The sequence below is a fragment of the Ranitomeya imitator genome, chromosome 8 (assembly GCF_032444005.1).
Source record: "Ranitomeya imitator isolate aRanImi1 chromosome 8, aRanImi1.pri, whole genome shotgun sequence".
In the NCBI taxonomy this organism is placed as follows: domain Eukaryota; kingdom Metazoa; phylum Chordata; class Amphibia; order Anura; family Dendrobatidae; genus Ranitomeya; species Ranitomeya imitator.
Window position 1 is genome coordinate 58,110,718 of NC_091289.1, and position 13,823 is coordinate 58,124,540.

The window sequence follows — 13,823 nt, forward strand, 5'->3', positions numbered from 1 at the left end:
GCATGATCCACAGAATTAGGTTCGTCATACAATAATCCGAGCGCTTGAAAAAATGCATCTACATTCAATAATGCCGGATCCCCTGTTTCAAGAGAAAAAGCCCAGTCTTGAGGGTCACCACGCAGCAAGGATATGATGATTTTCACCTGCTGAATAGGATCACCAGAAGAACGGGGTTTCAAAGCAAAAAAACAATTTGCAGTTATTTTTAAAGTTCTAAAACTTGGATCTGTCCCCAAAAAACAAATCAGGAGTAGGAATTCTGGGCTCTAAAGCTGGAGTCTGGACAACATAGTCCTGGATACTCTGTACTCTTGCAGCAAGTTGATCCACACGAGAAAACAAACCCTGAACATCCATGCCAAAACATATATCCTGAACCACCCAGATATCAAGAGGAAAAAAAAAAAAAGACAAACCAAAGCACAGAAAAAAAATGGTTCAGAACTTTCTTTTCCTTCTTTTGAGATACATTTAATTCATTTTTGTCCACTTGTACTGTTATGATCTGGTGGTTTAGGAACAACATGAGACAAGCTCTGAAGGAGGTGGTATCTGTACTGACCGCAAACCCTGAACCTAGCAGCGCAACTAAAAATAGCCGTGGGGGGTACCTGACGCTCCCTAGACCCCTCGGCACAGCCTAAGATCTAACTTCCCCTAAAGATGGAAACAGGAAACCTATCTTGCCTCAGAGAAAATCCCCAAAGGAAAGATAGCCCCCCACAAATATTGACGGTGAGAGGAGGGGAAAATAACACGCAGAAATGAAATCAGATTTTAGCATAGGAGGCCAGTCTAGCTTGATAGATAGGACAGGAAAGGATACTGTGCGGTCAGTATAAAAACTACAAAACAATCCACACAGAGTTTACAAAATCTCCACACCTGACTAAAGGTGTGGAGGGTAAGTCTGCTTCCCAGACCTTCCAGCTAACAGAAAAAATCCGTACTGACAAGCTGGACAAATATAGAATGCACAGAACAATAAGTCCACAACATGTGGACTGAAATGAGCAAAGCCAGAACTTATCTTTGCAGAACTGGTCAGGAAACCAGGAGAATCCAAGCAGAGATGTGAATCCAGCCAGGAAACATTGACAAGTGGCACAGGCTGAAGAAAGAGCCAGACTTAAATAGCGGACGATAAGTGGAGGCAGCTGATGACAGCTAACTCCAATGAGCAGCCATACCACTAGAAACCACAAGAGGGAGCCCAAGAGCAGAACTCACAAAAGTGCCACTTACAACCACCGGAGGGAGCCCAAGAGCGGAATTCACAACACATACGGCAGCAGGGGCTCAGTATTGGGGTATCAGGGGCAGTAATAGGGACACATACGGCAGCAGCGGCTCAGTATTGGGGCATCAGGTTCAGTAATAGGGACACATACAGCAGCAGCGCTGAGTATCGGAGTATCAGCAGGATGAGGAGTTTGTGCAGGTTGGGGATAGATGGTGATGGGGCTGGAATGTGAGAAGTAAAATGTGTCTGTTATATTCTCTGCAGACGAGTCCTGTTATGCTGTGCTATCAGGCAACACAGTGTGCAGTAATCAGCGCACATACAGTGATATGGCAATAACCCAAAAACAATAGAATAAGCTCTGAGACGTGGAATCTCTGCAGACTGCAATACCTGAACCTATCCTCACACAACTAAAAGCAGCAGTGGATTGCGCCTAACACTACCTATGCAACTCGGCACTGCCTGAGGAGCTGACTAGCCTGAAGATAGAAATACAAGCCTGACTTGCCTCAGAGAAATACCCCAAAGGAATAGGCAGCCCCCCACATATAATGACTGTTAGCAAGATGAAAAGACAAAACGTAGGAATGAAATAGATTCAGCAAAGTGAGGCCCGATATTCTAGACAGAGCGAGGATAGCAAAGAGAACTATGCAGTCTACAAAAAACCCTAAAGCAGAACCACGCAAAGGGGGGCAAAAAGACCCACCGTGCCGAACTAACGGCACGGCGGTGCACCCTTTGCGTCTCAGAGCTTCCAGCAAAAGAGAATAGCACAGCTGGATAGAAAAAACGGAAACAAAAACAAAGTAACACTTATCTAGCAGAGCAGCAGGCCACAGGAAAGATGCAGTAGCTCAGATCCAACACTGGAACATTGACAAGGAGCAAGGAAGACAGACTCAGGTGGAGTTAAATAGCAAGGCAGCCAACGAGCTCACCAAAACACCTGAGGGAGGAAGCCCAGAGGCTGCAATACCACTTGTGACCACAGGAGTGAATTCAGCCACAGAATTCACAACAGAGTCCTGGCTGGAAGAAGTTGTCATGTAGGTCTGGGCCGATGGAAAATACGAGAAAAGTGACGACTCCATCATAAAGAACGTCAGCGGTAAGTCATTATCTGTAACTGTGCTGTGATATCTTACAGTTGTGGCCAAAAGTATTGACACCCCTGCAATTCTGTCAGATAATACTCAGTTTCTTCCTGAAAATGATTGCAAACACAAATTCTTTGTGTTTTGTAAATTATCTTAATTTAATTTGTCTTAAATGAAAAAAACACAGAAAGAATTGTCCTAAAACCAAATTGGATATAATTCCACACCAAACATAAAAAAGGGGGTGGACAAAAGTATTGGCACTGTTCGAAAAATCATGTGATGCTTCTCTAATTTGTGTAATTAACAGCACCTGTAACTTACCTGTGGCACCTAACAGGTGTTGGAAATAACTAAATCACACTTGCAGCCAGTTGACATGGATTAAAGTTGACTCAACCGCTGTCCTGTGTCCTTCTGTGTACCACAATGAGCATGGAGAAAAGAAAGAAGACCAAAGAACTGTCTGAGGACATGAAAAACCAAATAGTGAGGAAGCATGAGCAATCTCAAGGCTACAAGTCCATCTCCAAAGACCTGAATGTTCCTGTGTCTACCATGCGCAGTGTCATCAAGAAGTTTAAAGCCCATGGCACTGTGGCTAACCTCCCTAGAAGTGGACAGAAAAGAAAAATTGACAAGAGATTTCAACGCAAGATTGTGCAGATGTTGGATAAAGAACCTCGACTAACATCCAAACAAGTTCAAGCTGCCCTGCAGTCCGAGGGTACAACAGTGTCAACCCATACTATCCATCGGCGTCTGAATGAAAAGGGACTGTATGGTAGGAGACCCAGGAAGACCCCACTTCTTACCCCGAGACATAAAAAAGCCAGGCTGGAGTTTGCCAAAACTTACCTGAAAAAGCCTTAAAACGTTTTGGAAGAATGTTCTCTGGTCAGATGAGATAAAAGTAGAGTTTTTTGGGCAAAGGCATCAACATAGAGTTTACAGGAGAAAAAAAGAGGCATTCAAAGAAAAGAACACGGTTCCTACAGTCAAACATGGCGGAGGTTCCCTGATGTTTTGGGGTTGCTTTGCTGTCTCTGGCACTGGACTGCTTGACCGTGTGCATGGCATTATGAAGTCTGAAGACTACCAACAAATTTTGCAGCATAATCTAGGGCCCAGTGTGAGAAAGCTGGGTCTCCCTCAGAGGTTAAGCGTCTTCCAGCAGGACAATGACCCAAAACACATTTCAAAAAGCACTAGAAAATGTTTTGAGAGGAAGCACTGGAGACTTCTAAGGGTATGTGTCCACTTTCAGGATGGCTGGCGGTATCGTCGTAGCGGCTTTGCCGCTCTGCGGTAAGCCCCGCCCCCTTCTGGGACACGATGATGCCGGATGTGTTCATAGCACACATCCGGCATAATCGCACCCATCGCATAGGGCCCTGTACTATATCTTGCGGCGACGCAGCGGCGCCGCAAGGTATACAGACATGCTGCGATCTGAAAAGACGCGCAGCATGTCCGGAGTCGCAGGGCCGCCGCATGCGTGTTACCATGCATAGTGGAGACGGGATTTCATAAAAATCCCCTCCAGTATGCTGTAACATCTGGACGCTACGTGTCTGACGCTGCGTCCCTATGCAGCGTCAAACACGCAGCGTTTACTGCACGTGGACACATACCCTAAGGTGGCCAGCAATGAGTCCAGAATCCCATAGAACACCTGTGGAGAGATCTAAGAATGGCAGTTTGGAGAAGGCACCCTTCAAATATCAGGGACCTGGAGCAGTTTGCCAAAAAAGAATGGTCTAAAATTCCAGCAGAGCATTGTAAGAAACTCATTGATGGTTACCGGAAGCGGTTGGTCGCAGTTATTTTGGCTAAAGGTTGTGCAACCAAGTATTAGGCTGAGGGTGCCAATACTTTTGTCTGGCCCATTTTTGGAGTTTTGTGTGAAATTATCAATGTTTTGCTTTTTGCTTCATTCTCTTTTGTGTTTTTTCATTTAAGACAAATTAAATGAAGATAATAATACCAAAGAATTTGTGTTTGCAATCATTTTCAGGAAGAAACTGAGTATTATCTGACAGAATTGCAAGGGTGTCAATACTGTTGGTCACAACTGTACATGTTCTGTAGGACTGGTATCTACCACTGACCATATAGCGGTAATATCCATGTTGGTCTTTATATAGAGATTATCTTCAGTAACAGCGCGGTCATCTGCTGAGGTTCTCCACTATTAGGGCGTATCACCCAGTTGTAATCAAGGTTACCTGGTTAGGGGCCCACTCAGAAGCTTCCCCCCCCCCCGGAACGAACGCCCTAGCTATGCCTCTGTGTACAGGGAGTGGTGGTGAAATATGGACAACAAGAATAAATGAACAAAGAGGTCACATAGTTTTCCAAAGGAAACCGTTCTAGGAAATGTGGCAGCACTGTATTAACAGAAAACTGTCTAGGACTACGTGAAACATTTTAAGTGTGAGAGTCCTTTCAGTAAGTTTTTGGAGCAGAAACTACAAGTTTTTGAAGAGTTTTGAGCTTTGGAGAGCTTCTGCTACAAAGGACCATTGATAAACCCTTTGCACACAGTCTACTACTGCTTTTTACATGTGGGCTTTTATGTAATTTTACTTAAAAAAAAAAAAAAACCTTCGTGGTGAGCAGACATGATAGGCCTTCATAACAAATTTATTTTAAAAGGGGTCCTCTGGATTTAAAAGATCAGAGGTGGAAATTATCAGCAATTAGCTCAGATGAAGACACCTAAGGCTACTTTCACACTAGCGTCGGACTCAGCCCGTCGCAGTGCGTCGGGCCGAGGTTCCGACGCTAGCAGTGAAACGGAGGCAGCGGATGCATTTTTCCTGCACATCCGCTGCCCCATTGTAAGATGCGGGGAGGTGGGGGCGGAGTTCCGGCCGCGCATGCGCGGTCGGAAAAAGCAGTCCGTCAGCAGCAAAAAACGTTACATGTAACATTTTTTGCTCCCAGCGGTCCGCCACAACACGGCGCAACCATCGCACGACGGTTGCAACGTGTGTCAATGCGTCGCTAATGTTAATCTATGGGGCAAAAACGCATCCTGCAAAAAACTTTGCAGGATGCGGTTTTTCCCCTAAACGACGCATTGCGATGTACTACAAAAAACGCCAGTGTGAAAGTAGCCTAACAGAGCTGCATTCAATGTGTGTGTGTAGTGGCCACAGCCAAGTGCTGCAGATCAGCACTTAAGAGAACAGGGCCTCAGCAGCAACTGTTATGTCCACATCCGGCCACCCACACAGCTAGTCACACCTGAACCTTAAGAATAAATCAAGATGTGACCAGACAACCCTTTCATGAGCACCAGGGGTGGGGAACGTCCGGACCACGGGCAGTATATCATCTGGTGTGGCCCGCAGCCACTTTGCCCGTGTTTTTGGACGCAGGCCCTTTAATTCTTCAGAGGTATGCGCAGCAGGGCCACCATCAGGACATTACTGCCCTTACTGGCGTATGGGGCCGATGACCAGAGGGGGCCCGCAGTGGGCCTCTGTTCACCGGGCCCCAGCACAGGATTCTGCCACTTCAGGAACGGATTACACATCCTCCGATATACGATCAGTTAAAATCTGTTGCCATGCAGATTCCTCCCGCACGGCAACAGTTAACAGCCGCCAGCCAATCACAGGCAGGCAGCTGACATCAGAGTGCATGTCACCGATGTATGTTACTGCCATACGCTGGAACAACTCTGCGCACCTCATCTGAATAGAAGAGGCCACTGCTGGAGCTCGGCCAGGTAGGGAAACTTATTTTTGTAAAGCCGCAGTATGGGGCATATTACACCGGAATGGGGTGTACTGTACTCTTATGGGGCTGAATTATACTCTTGAGTTTGTGTGTTCTCCCCATGTTTGCATGTGTTTCCTCCGGGTTCTCCCACATTCCAAAAACATACCTAAAGGGATTCTAGTGTGAGCCCCATTGGGGACAGTGATGATGTGTGCAAACTGTAAAGCGCTGCAGAATGTTAGCGCTGTATAAAAATATATTATTACTGCTATGGGGCTGCATTATTTTATTAATGATCAGTATTGTAGTATTTGGTCACTGTGGTGGTAATATGGTCTGGCGGTATTTGTTCCTTGTGCTATTTTGTGACTGTGGTGGTAATATGTGATCTAGTCATGGTGTGGCGGTTTTTCTTTGTACGTGCTATTATTTGATCACTATATGGTGGTAGTATGTGGTCTGGTCATGGTGCGGCGGTATTTGTTCCTTATATTTAGTATTATTCGGTTACTATATGGTTGTCATTCCAGCCATCCCATTAGGTGAGTTATTTAAAATGTTTGTATACAGTTGGCTAATATTTAAGTTAATAACCTTATATGGCCCCCAAACACAATTATAAAATTCCAAATGGCCCTTGGCAGAAACAAGGTTCCCCACCCCTGATGTAAACCCAAAAGATTTCTCAGTACAGCGCACGGTCTTCTGACCTCACCCCAAAAGCTGCAGACTTACATGGGGCTGCTGAATTCAGGTCAGGAGACCCATGGTCTTTCCAGAAATTAGTGTAAATGCAAAAGGATGTTTGGGGTCAAACAGAAATCACCACAAGTGGATCAATTATGAAGGCACAGCAAGTCCAAGTGCAGTCACAGTAATCAATGCTTGGGCTGAAAGTGTGCAAGGCTCAAACACGTGGACCTGAGTAAACCAAGCTTTAGTGTTAAAAGTTATCTTTTTCTTAATTATAACCCTGGATAGTACAATCTATATTAAAAAAAAAATTTGATATTTGTGAGTGGGGCCATTTTAGATTCTTTGTAGTTTCAGAAACCAGTGGTCAAATGTACTCAATCTGTTGTATTAAAGTATGTAAAATAAAACAGATTGTTAAAGGGAACAGGGGTCCGCTGTCATACCACCTATTGTGATTGGTGGATTCCGTGTAATCAGCTGTGTAGACATTACTCATCATTGCAATCCTGCCTGATAAGGAAACTGCTGTAAACTCATCCTGAAAGTACAGCAAAAAAAGCACCAATGGCCATCGTGATAATTGCACATAACATTTTTTGAGAGGCAAAGATCAGTGTAACACCAAGATACTTACCACTTTCTGCTATGCTCCCCACGGCGTGACCCCCATCATTACTACCGAGGGGAGATGTGAACTACTTAACACCGAAGCCAAAGTACAGGCACTCAGTGCAGTGTTGTCATGGCTAAACATTTTTAGGGTATGTTGCGGATCTGCAGCGTTTTTTGCGGTGCAGAAACACAATTGATTTACAATACAATGTAAATCAATGAGAAAAAAAAAAGTGCGGAAAAGCTGCGGATTAAAAGTAGCATGTCACTTTTTTGCGGATCTGCAGCGTTTTTGTACCCATTTCATAGAAATCCACAAGGGTATAAAACACAGTAAATCCGCACGAAAAATGCGACAAAACCGCACCTGCGTTTTCTGCCAAGAGATGCAGAATTAGCACCAGAAATTCCTAAGGCTAATCCGCAATGTGTGCACATAGCCTTATACCCCCTCCCACCTGCTTGGCTTCCCATCTAATGCTGCCCTTATCTGTCTGTATGAAGCCAAAGCTGTCAATCATATGAGGAAAGTGAAGCCACGAGGTGGGAAGTGGCACTTACATATAAGAATCAGCAGTGTGCAGGTGTGCCTTCTTCACAAGCTCTGCTCTCCGTCATCAGTGCTGTCGGCAGGTGACAATTCTAGATGGAGGCGACATCTAGGGTTTTGTTGAGGGAGTGGGGGATTAGATTGTAGCAAACACCACTCACTCATTAACTACAAAATAATTTATTAAGTAGACATTCATGCACAACACATAACCGCTATATACAACATACACAACGCTCCCAACTTCCTCCTGACTCAGGAGCTCTTTGCTCGTTTGCTTTTGGCCTTGCGGACTTCTTCGATCAGGTCTTTCAGATACTGGATCTCCTTTGCTATGGATTCGGCCTTCTCATTGAGGATGTCATTCTTAGATTCCAGTTCTCTACACTCTGCAGAAATCGCATCTTGCTCTGCTCTCTTCTTCTGACGGTAGCGAGTGGCTGCTGTTTTATTCTGCTCCATCTTCTTCTGTTTCTTGTCTACTTTGGGTTGCCCTACAGTTTTTACCTTTGCTGACACTTCTCTATCCTTTGAGGGAAGATCATAGGGTTTGGGTCTCTCAGAGATTGGGGATTCGGGGGAAGACTGGACACTACTAGGGTATTCTGTAGATGTGGGACTTTGCTGAGGAGATCCCAGATATGATGGGCTCATACATATGCCACTGTCATTATCTGAGGACTCTTCTTTCTCATGTTTTATAGCATCTATGGTACATGAAGCCGAGGATATTTTATCCTCCTCAGCAACATCGACCTCGCTGCCTAAATCCAAGATAAAGGAATGGTCTGGGCTGGAGACTTGGGTCTGTGATGACGGTGGACTCACCGGGGCCACCTGATCAGCCTCCAGTGAAGGTTTCGCAATAGAGATGGTGTCTGGTGACAGCACATATTGCCCTAGCACCACAGGGAGAGGTGGGTCCTCTAGATCACACGAGTCATCCAACGTGGCCATGAGATCATCAGGCGAGACGGTGGAATCCAAACCTTCCATCCCGAGCAGGGAATCAAAATCGAACTCCTTCAGGTCCATTTTTTCCACCATCCAATCCATGCCGGAGAAGGCGTCCCCTGGAAACAGAAGAAACCAGTCTTATAAGCCAACCATATAACATCATGCATGCACATGTGGCCCACAGAGCTATACAGGGGACGCCGATCCCTTCTCCATATACTCAAACATATTCACGTATGGAGATTCGAATAAATGTGAACACTACAGTAGATCGTCAGTCCAGGTCCCGACATGCAGAGGTGTGACGAGGCCAGCACACCGATGTCATCACACTGTGGCCAGCACCTCACTGAAGAGGCAGATCGGCCAACAATAAGCACTCCATGAGGGAGCCGAAGATCAAATGCCTTGATGAGGGGCTTATTATTACACCGAGGACACACAATAGGGGCAACAATTCTCAAAAAAGGAAGTTTTGCTAGACAGTGGTGGGTACTTTATTCAGAGGGGCAGTGCAGGATATTTTACTGAGGGGGTGTTTGAGGGGAATATTGTGCCAATGTGCAGTGTGGGGCAGGAACCACAGGCAATTATATCTTCAGAGGCAGCGCATAGGAGATATTTATGGGCAATATAATAAGGTCTTTTAATGGCACCCAGTTGGAAATTGCTAAAGACAGAAGTCATGTGACAATTGAATATGGGGCTGATGTGACATTGCAATTCATCGCTGTACTAGGCTTGGGGATTTATTCATGCAATGAATTGACGGTGGTTCTAATCTTGTAAACATGTAGCAACACAAAACATGCTTTATGGCCACGTTAGAACTTAAAATCCTCCAACAGAATTTTGAGATTATGAGATTCTGCAGTTTGTTCCAAACACTCAATGCAAGTTAGCATGTTTACACCTATGTTTTGGAGCAGAATCTCTCCAAATCCTTAAAATTTGGTTCTGGTGATGTATTCATGCAAGTAAACCTTTAAACTTTTTTGTGGCCTTTGGACACAAACATTTCAACGAGATCCAGTCAACGGATGTATACCACCCTAACGGTAAGCACCATGGACAATTTTAGCCAGGTATGTTTGTAAAACACTGCCACTTTAAAATTGTCTTTATTTTTTTAATCTACTTTGAAGATCCAATAAAGTAGCAAAGCTGGAGACTAACCAGGCTAGTCCAGCTCCCACCAGAGCTGATCAGGGTAGACAGACCTGACAAATATCTGGGGTGGTGCCAAGAAAAGCTGACCCGGGTCAGTCTGGTCTCCAACCAGATATAAAGTATATTCTTTTGAGTGTTTTTAGAAAATAACTGGCTACAAATGTGAAGCCAGAGAATGAAGTCAGGCAACCACATTATTTTCCTGGTAAATTCAGGTTCTAGTAAAAGTTCTGCTTCACAACAATTAAGGGCCATGGTGCATGTAAACCCTCATGATGTGGCTCAAATCTGCGACCAACCATTAATAGGACTATTGTATCAGAGGGGACATCAGTCAGAGCCACACGGGCAGATTGGCCTAAGTCAGACCCCCACGTCCTCACATCTGAGGGTTTTCACACAATACAGGACGTGGCGCTCCTGGCTTAGTACTGTAAGGAGATGCTGGCATCACCACGTTCCTTACCCTGGAAACTGCCAAGAGATTCGTCCAGGAGCAGATCAGAGACGCCATTCTTAGCCTTATCGCTGGACAGCCCATGCCACGGGAGGTGCCCGGGCACCTCGATGCAGTCATCCAAGAGACCCAAACTCTCATCAGCCGCCAAAAACGACTGGTTGAAGGGGGACAAGAAGTCCCCCAACAACATATCTTCGATCAACAGGCTCATCTTTATCAGGTATTAAAGCTTTCAGGTAGAAAGTGGATTTTAAGCTTTCTTTCTTGTATACAGCAATGCTGCTGTGGGATACCTTGGGAAGCCTGCGGAGAAAGAGAAAACCATAATTGTAGATAAATGGCCCCACAGCAGGTGTAGGTCCCGACGATCTCCTCTCTAGAGCCTTATCTATCGTCCGTCCTCACGATCGCCTCTCTATAGAGCCTCATCACCTATCGTCCGTCCTCACAATCTCCTCTATAGAGCCTAATCACCTATCGTCCGTCCTCACAATCTCCTCTTTATAGAGCCTCATCATTTATCGTCCGTCCTTACGATCTCCTCTATAGAGCCTTATCATCTATCGTCCGTCCTCACGATCTCCTCTATAGAGCCTCATCATCATCTATCGTCCTTACAATCTTCTATAAAGCCTTATCAACTATCGTCCGTCCTCACCATCTCCTCTCTATAGAGCCTTATCATCTGTCCTCACGATCTCCTCTCTATACAGCCTTATTTATTGTCCGTCCTCACGATCTCTCTATAGAGCCTTATTTATTGTCCGTCCTCACGATCTCTCTATAAAGCCTTATTTATTGTCCGTCCTCACGATCTCTCTATAGAGCCTTATTTGTCCGTCCTCATGATCTCCTCTCTATAGCCTTATCATCATCTATTGTCCGTCCTCACGATCTCCTCTCTGTAGAGCCTCATTATCATCTATCCTCACGATCTCCTCTCTATAGCTTTGTCCGTCCTCGCGATCTCCTCTATAGAGCCTTATTTATTGTCCGTCCTCACGATCTCTCTATAGAGCCTTATTTATTGTCCGTCCTCGCGATCTCCTCTATAGAGCCTTATTTATAGTCCGTCCTCACGATCTCTCTATAGAGCCTTATTTATTGTCCGTCCTCACGATCTCTCTATAGAGCCTTATTTATTGTCCGTCCTCACGATCTCTCTATAGAGCCTTATTTATTGTCCGTCCTCACGATCTCCTCTATAGAGCCTTATCATCTATTGTCCGTCCTCACGATCTCCTCTCTATAGAGCCTTATTTATTGTCCGTCCTCGCGATCTCCTCTATAGCCTTATTTATAGTCCGTCCTCACGATCTCTCTATAGAGCCTTATTTATTGTCCGTCCTCGCGATCTCCTCTATAGAGCCTTATTTATTGTCCGTCCTCGCAATCTCCTCTATAGAGCCTTATTTATTGTCCGTCCTCGCAATCTCCTCTATAGAGCCTTATTTATTGTCCGTCCTCACGATCTCTCTATAGAGCCTTATTTATTGTCCGTCCTCATGATCTCCTCCTATAGAGCCTTATCATCTATTGTCCGTCCTCACGATCTCCTCTCTATAGAGCCTTATTATCATCTATCCTCACGATCTCCTCTCTATAGAGCCTTATTTATTGTCCGTCCTCACGATCTCCTCTATAGAGCCTTATCATCTATTGTCCGTCCTCACGATCTCCTCTCTATAGAGCCTTATTATCATCTATCCTCACGATCTCCTCTCCGCCGAGCTGACAGGCAGCTTCCTCATGACCATATATGGTAACGGCCACGCCCACACAGCACGAGGACGGCGGCCATTTCACAGCGCTGCCATCAGCGCCCCGCCGCCATTTTACGTCAGCTGCGGAGAATAGACTGTGATCTGCCATCTGCTGTAATGTCGCCTCCCCCGGGCCGCAGCGTCCGCAGGGAGCCGCCGAGCAGCTGCCACCACAGACTGACTGGGTACAGATACCTCAGGGGAACAAGTCTCGGCAAACAAAAGGAATCTCCAGTACTACTGTCCCTAGAGTCTAGTGACGGGCGCCATGTACCGAGTGCATACACCCCCATTACACACCGCACATACCCGCCTCATAGCAACCCGTGTACTTACGCCATGGTGGTGCAGATGCCGGGGGCTGACAGCGCCGCTGGGTGCTGTGCCTTGCGCTGGCCTGGGGATGGGAGTGCCGCTGGCTGCTGCCGCTATACAGCCATGGCTGCTGGCTCTGCTCCGCGCTGCTGGAGTGTAACAGACTCTGGCTCCTCACTAGCTACACCGAAGGAATCCAAAGAGGGTTAAAAATCACAGTTAAGCGCTGCTCTATCTACGTCTTCTCCTTCATTACACCTGCACACTGACGTGGCGGGAGCGCGAGGCTTCGTTTATATAGAGCCGCAGTACTAAATGTCATATCCCTCCGCGGAAGGGTTGTGTTTAGCGTATTCCTCCGCTCGCATTCCTGGAATGAGTGGGCGTGTGCCGCTGGCGAGGAGCGGAAGTCCCGATAAATAGTGCATGTAGGCGCGTAGTAATAACAGTCATGTGGTGCATCTTCTCACTGTACAGTGACCTAATGGCCTCATACACGTCCTGCCCCAAAGATTTATTATTTTGGGTTCACAATGTGTATCAGAGCACGGAGAAACTGATGGTGCGGTGACATGGCCCGATGAGTGACACTAAACCAGTAACCGTCTACTAACTGGCGCTCATTTCATCTCCCGCTCACACAGGCAGAGAGTGATGTGTAGATCTGCCCTAGATCGCTCAGTTACATAGGCCGTCATCGCTCTCTCAGTGTGAGTCACACACAAGTGATGGTACAAAGAACCAGCTCCCTGCTGTGACTGATGGGACCGGGCTCCCTGCTGTGACTGATGGGACCGGGCTCCCTGCTGTGACTGACGGGACCGGGCTCCCTGCTGTGACTGATGGGACCGGGCTCCCTGCTGTGACTGACGGGACCGGGCTCCCTGCTGTGACTGACGGGACCGGGCTCCCTGCTGTGACTGATGGGACCGGGCTCCCTGCTGTGACTGATGGGACCGGGCTCCCTGCTGTGACTGATGGGATCGGGCTCCCTGCTGTGACTGATGGGACCGGGCTCCCTGCTGTGACTGATGGGACCGGGCTCACTGCTGTGACTGATGGGACCGGGCTCCCTGCTGTGACTGACGGGATCGGGCTCCCTGCTGTGACTGATGGGACCGGGCTCCCTGCTGTGACTGATGGGACCGGGCTCCCTGCTGTGACTGACGGGACCGGGCTCCCTGCTGTGACTGACGGGACCGGGCTCCCTGCTGTGACT

The 13,823-nt window shown here is 46.7% G+C and overlaps 1 protein-coding gene across 1 annotated transcript; it reads right to left on the minus strand.

The window, feature by feature from the left end:
* Positions 1-8,103: 8,103 nt before the first annotated feature.
* ATF4 (activating transcription factor 4) lies at positions 8,104-12,996 on the minus strand. The gene is made up of 3 exons (XM_069736996.1): positions 12,626-12,996; positions 10,533-10,829; positions 8,104-9,012 (listed from the first exon to the last, which is right to left on the minus strand). Exons 2-3 carry the CDS (start codon positions 10,735-10,737, stop codon positions 8,195-8,197), a joined length of 1,023 nt encoding a protein of 340 aa, XP_069593097.1. The 5' UTR covers positions 10,738-10,829; positions 12,626-12,996; the 3' UTR covers positions 8,104-8,194.
* Between the last annotated feature and the right edge of the window lie 827 nt (positions 12,997-13,823).

Coding starts and splice junctions, on each gene's coding strand:
- ATF4 (XM_069736996.1), bottom strand. CDS start 10,737: ATGAGCCTGTTGATCGAAGATATGTTGTTGGGGGACTTCTTGTCCCCC. Junction 9,013..10,532: donor ATCTCTTGGCAGTTTCCAGG/GTAAGGAACGTG, acceptor TTCTGTTTCCAG/GGGACGCCTTCTCCGGCATG.